The sequence below is a fragment of the Rhamphochromis sp. 'chilingali' genome (assembly GCF_963969265.1).
Source record: "Rhamphochromis sp. 'chilingali' genome assembly, chromosome: 2".
Taxonomy (NCBI): Eukaryota; Metazoa; Chordata; class Actinopteri; order Cichliformes; family Cichlidae; genus Rhamphochromis; species Rhamphochromis sp. 'chilingali'.
Genome location: NC_137930.1, coordinates 39392156 through 39400576, shown reverse-complemented (window position 1 = coordinate 39400576; position 8421 = coordinate 39392156). Strand labels below are relative to the sequence as shown.

Below are 8421 nucleotides of genomic sequence, written 5' to 3'. Positions count from 1 at the left end.
GGGGGAAAGTATTTATGCAAGTCATCCTGACACAAACACAAAATCTGCTGAACTGCGTCTTGTCTCCATCCAGAAATTAATAACAGTAATACATGTGGTGTCTTGGACAGCAGGTTGTGGTTATACGTTTCCTCTGATAGAACATGGACTGAGCATGATTGCCAAACCCTACTTTCAGTAAAAAGTAAAAAGAGGAAGCTGTAAGAATGCCACAGCTACTCAAGCTGTTGGAACAGGACATGACTCAGCCTGGAGCACTTTTTGAAAACATAGTTTAAAACTACTTTACCGTTTCAACTCAATTCAATTCAGATTGATTTATTTAGCATCAAATCATAATATAACGCACCTTGAGGCCACTACTATTGTAAGGTAAAGAACCTACAATAATATCTAATGATTAAATGTATAATCACATAGTGATTGAAACCTGAAGGCTCTGCCTCCTGAGAGTGAAGTGCTTTTACAATAGTCACGACTGATAGCTACCACTCCCTGAGCGTGGTTCTGCAAGTTTTATTCCTGTTAAAGTGAGTTTTTCCATCCCAATGTTGCAAAGTGCTTGTTGAGCTTCCCTCTGTATTACTGTCAGTGTAAAGCTCCTTGAAGTGGCACTTTGTAGATTAATTTGAATAGAACTGAAAGGATCCAGTGATCATACATGCATTTTTTTTCTTTTCAGGATGTTCAAAAATCTGATGGTCTCTGCCTTTTCTTGCAGCCTGAAGATGGCCTTATCCACTTTCCTTCAGGAAAATACTTTGAATTAATTCCAACCTTTTATCTGGCGGATTTTTTTTTTTATAAAGAAATAACATTGATAATCCCTCTAAGCTGTATCTGTTCTTGTTGTTGGATGTGCGTTTCTATAAAAGACCAGGTTAAGGTAGTGTTGCCTTTTAAAGCTTTTACTCTGTTGTTCCTCAGGTCAGACAGGAAAGTTACTAATAAGAAATAGAGCTGCATCATTGCTGCCGTCAGTTATCACTGTAAAGTTCAAAACCCTCCACGCTACTGCAGAAACGTTGTGATGCAAGAGGGTGTGGATAAACGAATTACTCACACAGAGGAATTTCCTCAGCTTGAAGTGTAGCTTCATGTGAGTGAATCGTGTCATTATCTCACGATTCAAAGGCTCGCCATGAAAAACATTTCATGTCGTCAGCTCCCACACTGTTCATTATATTTATTGACTCAATATGTATTTTTAGCTCTTAAGCTGAGGTGACTAACCTCTTTGCATTACACATGTTGTTATTCCTGCTTTCTCCAATTCCCTTTCCCCTCCTCCCACTTCCAAGTTTCATCAAGTTTACTATTACATAAGCAGATGAAAGTCAGTGAATAAATTCACAAATCTGACACAAGGATTAATACAGGCAGTCTACTAATAACAGTAATAATAAGAAAAAATCTTTGTAGTGTAGCCTGCCAGAAGCATCCAGATATTCAGCATCAGATTTGATATATTTCCTGCTGTGATCTGTAATACTTGTAGAAAGCACAAACAGTCATGTGGAAAAAAGTTTCAATTTTAATCAAGAGGTTTTAATCAACAAATATCTGGTTAAAGTCATTTAATCCAAACGAATGCAGTGTGAAAATCACCACCATGAGACTAACAATAAAATATGAATAAAATAAGAAGCAAGAGACAAGCATCAGTAAGTTTTGTGCTTTTATTAGTAGAGTTTCATTTTTTCCCCAAAGCGTCCCTGAGTACAAGCAATACAAAAACCTGTCTGTTCATATCTGGTGTGGTGGTTTCTTTAAACATTAACACATTTCTGTTTGGCTTTTGAACACACACACACACACACACACACACACACACACACACACACACACACACACACACACACACACACACACACACACACACACACACACACACACACACACACACACATAAAGACTTACAAAAGTTATTAGGCATGTACGAAAAATCTAAGAGGTTTATTTGAAAGGCTGGTGCTAGGCTAACAAAATAACTAAACAACAGTAGCATCTCATGCTAAGATAGCTCTGGGATAACAAACTGGGATAACAAACTGGAACAGGATAAACATGTACGATTGATAAATGAGTGGGTAATCTGAAAATAAATAATGGTCTTCAATTTTAACAGCAGAGGGTATGGTTTCATTAAATATCTCAAAAATATTGGTATATGTCTGCATCTATTTAATGTAATAGAAATTAATTCTCTTTAAATATTTTAAACCATTTTTCAGTGCAAATTCAAAAACAAGAACCACACACACACATTTTGTATGCTCAGTCTTTAAAGCTGATGAACTGAAATTACCCTTATGTGGAGCACCTGCCTCTTGAACCACAACGAAAGACTGAAACCCCAAACTGGATGGTTCAGGAGGAACTGAGGGGCTTGCATAAGGGCACTTTAAGTTCCAGGATTAAAAATATAAAGCATACAACTGTTTAAATTTTAACCTTAACATTCACCAGGTTACCAGTGACCCATCTAAGGTTAGGATGCAATTAACATGCCCTTCAAATTACGGGGCCTCATTGAATATATGATAATACATCTGAAAGGCAAATTTGTCTTGTTTCTGGAAATTAGCCTATTTAGCATGTGGCTAAAACCAAACCAAACACAACCCTAACCCTATAGAACACCAAGTTATATTAACTTAAAAAGTAAATGCATTAAGAATGAGACCATGATCACGTACAATAATTATTGGAGAAAAGCACCAAAAAAGGATGTCTTGATCAGGTTGTAGCCATCTATGACTTTCACGCTCAAAAATTCTCCATCTAACCGGTCAAAAAGCTGCCCCACAAACAAGGTCTGGTAGTCTTTTGTCTGACACTTGACACTCTCCCAGGCATCCAGTTCTGTAGTGACTTTACCGTATGCTTCACTCCAACGGTGCAGCTGTATATGGAATTTCTGGAATTCGGAACCTTTCACATCATCATTACAGCTTAAAGTAAACCTCAGGTAGATGAAGTAGATACCAGTCGTGGGAATCACAATGGCATTCTTCTCTTTGTTGTAGTTCATTTTTCCCAGTATAGGAGCCCACGTGATGTAAGATCCATTAGCCTTGCCGGTAGACTCTGCAAGAGAGGATATCAGCCTGTGAGTCACTGAATCACTCACATCCTGAGATCCTTTTTTAACTTATTGTATATGTATTCTTTTTGTTTCTCTTAAAAGGGTGCTCTTTTCGCTTGCGCTAAAAGGGTTTGCATACAATTTTCGTTGTTCTTAAAGCACAATGACAATAAAGATTCTGATTCTGACGAAACAGCACAACCTTTTCTATTGTGTTTCTATTTGCTTTAGCTGCCTCTGAGCCCGGAGGCTCGTCTAACTTTTAAGTACATTCCAGCTTTTCATGCTGCAGATTTTCAAGTATTTATGCACAGCTGGATTGTCCCCCTCAATCTATAGCTATAATTCTATAATCTATAACTGTATGCAATTAAGGATTTGTTCATATCCCTCTGAGAGCTCTTTAATACCTCACACAGTTACATATAAACACATGGAAAGCACAACATAGATGGTGTAAACTAACATGAGACACTTACGGAGATGAATTTTCTGTGTTTCCGCTTGCCTTTGAACAGTTTCTGCATGTGGAACTAGACAGAAGAAGAGAGAAACTGAAATGAGTTGTTTTCCCTTGTTATAATATCTTGGAGAAAGTGTTTGCATAAAGCAAACACAAGCGTGAGTGTGTTCTTTCAGGTACAGTATGGGAGATTAGCCAAAAAGACTGGAGAACAGAGCAGCTTGAAATACATGTATTCCCAGTAACAACACATATAATTAAAAATAGATTAAAAGACATGACATACCTTCCGGGCACCCTCTCTCTTGCTTTGAGTAGGCTGGAGTTTGGTCTTCTGCACTCTGGGAATAAAGGAGAATTAACTTTAATAAAACCTTGAGTCGTGTAGAGCTTTGCAGTCATTGATGGTCTGTTTTTAAAAATTTGTATTCACGCAAAAATTTGAAAACTTATGTCCAGCAACACAAAATTCATTAAACTATGTTAACCTGTAAGAAAAAGAGCCCACAGCATGCTTGTGCTTGTAAAAATAACTTTAACTGGCGGATATGTGTTTAACACTACAGTTAAAAACAGTAATAAAAATCAGCAACACACTGTTGTTGGAGCAAAACCTGCGTAACTGTCTGCTAAGAAGCTGAAATACTAGAAACTCAAATGCAGGGAGCACAAGAATCACAGGAATGTTGCTCAGAGGGATCGGGCGCAAATCAAAACAATCAGCTCTCGTGTTTTCAGTGATACCAGCCAGTACAGTTTCCTTACTATTAAAATAAAATCTGTCATGAAGTGCGCACACACGGCAATCAATAATATAGCACCACAAAACACAATACCACAATCTGGGCACATCTATCAATGTCTGTATGAGTCGACTTTATCAGACAAGTTAGACAGCGTAATCTGTCCGAAATGCGTTTATGATTTAAGTGCAATGCAAAAAGGTTTGATAGAATTGCAGTCAACATTCCTGCTAAGGTAAGTCTGTCGCATCACTGCTTCAGACAGACTAAAGTCTCCAAGGAAAAAACAACTCACCCCGTCTCTGCTGGATCCAGATTTTCCATGCTGCCCTAAATTAGCACACGTGCTGTAAACAAACAGTGCAGTACAGCCGAGCAGAAGGAGCAGAGTGATTAGCCGGAGCCTCGCCTCCTGCCTCTTCATGTCCCGGCAGTGATTGATGAGGATCAGCACAGATTCGTCTGAGCTCACATTTATCAAAGCATCCCCACAGGCAGCCCCAGCAGGTCCGGTGGGTCCCATCACTTTCTGTCCCATAATGTCTTCAACAAGAGAGACTGGTCTAGGAATAAAGCTGCTTCTGACTGATACATGCACACACTCTTATAGCAGCTAAACGCCTACACCAAAAAAACTGGAATTACCTCATCTGTCCCTTCGTGCAGACAGGAAGGGAGAGGAGAGAGAGTGAGGAGGAGCATACACCACTTCCCACACTGACCCACGTTCACTAGACTAGAGTCCGGTTATAATGTGTCATGTGTTGCTCTTTACATTCAGCTTGTTTCCTCATCTGATTCCAACAAGTCAAAAGATTTTTTTTTCACAGTTATGACTCAGGCTGTGGTGCTAAAGAAGAGTCTCTGTTTACCTAGACATGCACTCGTAAAAGAAAAAAGTCTGCCAATGGCTTTTTTTAAGGCTTGAATTCATTCCAGTCCTTTACCTACTCAAGTTTTCTGTTCATCTGTGGTTTAACAGACGTCTAAATGATACATAACTGTCAGATCTTAAAGAGATTAAACCGGATTAAAAAGTGAAAGTTTATTGCATCACATCTAAAACAGATGTTTGTTTGTTTGTTTGTTTTATCTCATCTACAGTACAGGGTAGGGTTGCTCCTTTGTGTATACTTGTTTGCCTAATTGAAACATGAAAATGATGCCAAAATAAATCTATATGATTTAATGGAAAAGGTAATGCCTTCTAGTCTATGAAAAAACTAACCATAAACCCAACAAGTGGTTAAAAGTCACAAATGATAAGTTGTTTTTTCAGGGTTTTGCAAAGACTTTATTCTATGTTATCAGACAGATAAATAACACAGAGACATCAAGATTAAAAAGGCTTACATTTCAAATGTCAAAGTCTAGATCACCCCATTTTGAAATTGCACACACAGACCTTTGCCTTACTTTAAAAAAAAAGAAAAATTCAAACCTAACTGGTTCTGGGTAGAGTTTGGGTTTCAATAGCATCCACTCCTTTTTATGCAGTTTTTTTTTTAACCAAAGTGAAATGCCCAGTTAGAAATGTTTCATCAGAAAATGTTTAATACCAGTGAATTCATTTGTAAGATAACATTAACATAGTGTGTGACTAAGAAAACAATAACCTACATGTCTTGCCCATGAGCTGCTGTCATGCAGTTAAATCCACATTTGGTTGAAAATTGACAAGCTGCTTTTTAAGGCTACTGCAAAGACTGAATACAACCTGATTACACGTCCAAATGATTCATAACTATCTATGCTAAAATTAGTTTCACTTTGGTTCACATAACAAGTGTGGAGGAAGGCTCAGGAGGTAGAGTAGGTTATTTATTAATTGGAAGGGTGATGAGTCAGTCAGCATGAATGTCCTAAGATACTGAGCCCTGGGTTCCCAGATATGTTTGTGTGTGTGTGTTATGCAAAGTGCTCAGGCATTAAATAAAAAGCATTGCATTGATATGTGTGTTGTTTGGTGAATGAGGCTGTTAGTACAAAGCACTTTGAGTGATTATTTAGAAACGTGTTGTAACTACCAGTCCACTGACCACACTATTTCAGAAATGCAAAAAATGCCTTTTTCAAAGCTCTCAACATCGGCTTTGTCATTAGTGACCCTCATAGGGTTAGGATTTAGTTAGTGTCCACTGCTGTTTATAAAATTTTTGGAACAGCAAGCTGAAAATGTCTTTACAGAATGAAAAATGAAAAAGCAAACTGAGAAAAAAAAACAAAGATGATGAAACAAAAGCCAGTCATAATATGGATCCGTTTCAAATGCTCTCTTGCTGTCTTTTCAGGCTATTTCAGGCTATAAGACTTGAATTCATTGTGATCATCCACTGAGAAGCTTCCTGTTGAATAGATGTCTAACAGGGGTCTAAAGGGCTCCTTACCATCTTTGCTAAAAATGGTTTCAGTTTGATTCAAAAGTTATCTATGAGTCCTCCTAAGTCATTATCTCAGACATCTCATATGCAGGTTGGTGCATACCTGCCTAAAGATCAAACCACCAATAGGTCAGTTGATTAGTTATATATATTATATATGTATGCCACGGCAATCATATGAACTGTACTTTTGCATTCCACCCATGCGTGGTTTGATCTAGAAGTCAGAGTAATGACACATTTACCCAGGTATTGCCTGAAGGAAGCTGCCTCTCCTGGAAAACACTGTGTTCTGCCACACCCCAAAATTCTTTAGGATTTATTTGTTTTAAAAACTGTGAGGGTAGTGTTTGTGTTCAGTTATTATGCACCTCTAAGGGACTTTTGCTGCTTGTTGTAACTGTTGTAATTGTAATGCTTGAGTTAATATATGACTAACAGAAGCCTAACCCTAGATGTGCTTATGGCCTGGTAGGTGTTAAGAGACTAAATATATCTATGGTACAGGGACTCCTGGGTAGTTTAAGCGTTTTTTTTCACCACAAAACAATATCTAATGGTTTAGTGGTGCAGCTGTGAGACTAAGCTACCTCTGTTTTAAGAAACTCTCTAAAACGAGCATGTCTTTGAGTAAATATGTGAACTTGTCTTTTTTGTTAGGTGTTACTATTAACTGACTGTTAAAATGCTCAAATTAGGTTTTTCTATGGACCTAATCTGGGTTAGTTTGGGAAATTATTAGTCATATACAGTGGGGCAAAAAAGTATTTAGTCAGCCACCGATTGTGCAAGTTCCCCCACTTAAAATGATGACAGAGGTCAGTAATTTGCACCAGAGGTACACTTCAACTGTGAGAGACAGAATGTGAAAAAAAAATCCATGAATTCACATGGTAGGATTTGTAAAGAATTTATTCGTAAATTAGGGTGGAAAATAAGTATTTGGTCACCTCAAACATGGAAAATCTCTGGCTCTCACAGACCTGTAACGTCTTCTGTAAGAAGCTTTTCTGTCCCCCACTCGTTACCTGTATGAATGGCACCTGTTTGAACTCATCATCTGTATAAAAGACACCTGTCCACAGCCTCAAACAGCCAGACTCCAAACTCCACCATGGCCAAGACCAAAGAGCTTTCGAAGGACACCAGGAAAAGTATTGTAGACCTGCACCAGACTGGGAAGAGTGAATCTACAATAGGCAAGCAGCTTGGTGTGAAAAAATCAACTGTGGGAGCAATCATCAGAAAATGGAAGACATACAAGACCACTGATAATCTCCCTCGATCTGGGGCTCCACGCAAGATCTCATCCCGTGGGGTCAAAATGACCATGAGAACGGTGAGCAAAGATCCCAGAACCACACGGGGGGACCTGGTGAATGACCTGCAGAGAGCTGGGACCAAAGTAACAAAGGTCACCATCAGTAACACACTACAACAGCAGGGAATCAAATCCCGCAGTGCCAGACGTGTTCCGCTGCTGAAGCCAGTGCATGTCCAGGCCCGTCTGAAGTTTGCCAGAGAGCACATGGATGATACAGCAGAGGATTGGGAGAATGTCATGTGGTCAGATGAAACCAAAGTAGAACGTTTTGGTATAAACTCAACTCGTCGTGTTTGGAGGAAGAAGAATACTGAGTTGCATCCCAAGAACACCATACCTACTGTGAAGCATGGGGGTGGAAACATCATGCTATGGGGCTGTTTTTCTGCCAAGGGGACAGGACGACTGATCCGTGTTAAGGA

The 8421-nt window shown here is 38.9% G+C and overlaps 1 protein-coding gene across 1 annotated transcript; it reads right to left on the bottom strand.

Moving 5' to 3' along the window:
- Positions 1 to 1820: 1820 nt before the first annotated feature.
- Positions 1821 to 4929, bottom strand: LOC308391807 (uncharacterized protein). The gene is made up of 4 exons (XM_080874557.1): positions 4590 to 4929; positions 3838 to 3892; positions 3568 to 3621; positions 1821 to 3090 (listed from the first exon to the last, which is right to left on the bottom strand). Exons 1-4 carry the CDS (start codon positions 4830 to 4832, stop codon positions 2705 to 2707), a joined length of 738 nt encoding a protein of 245 aa, XP_080730683.1. The 5' UTR covers positions 4833 to 4929; the 3' UTR covers positions 1821 to 2704.
- Between the last annotated feature and the right edge of the window lie 3492 nt (positions 4930 to 8421).

Excerpts from the sequence above, each read along its gene's own strand:
- LOC308391807 (XM_080874557.1), bottom strand. The coding sequence starts at position 4,832 with ATGGGACAGAAAGTGATGGGACCCACCGGACCTGCTGGGGCTGCCTGT. Across the intron at positions 3,893-4,589 it reads CTGGATCCAGCAGAGACGGG|AGTGCAGAAGACCAAACTCC; the intron begins GTGAGTTGTTTT and ends CTTTATTCCCAG. Across the intron at positions 3,622-3,837 it reads AGAGAGAGGGTGCCCGGAAG|TTCCACATGCAGAAACTGTT; the intron begins GTATGTCATGTC and ends TCTTCTGTCTAG.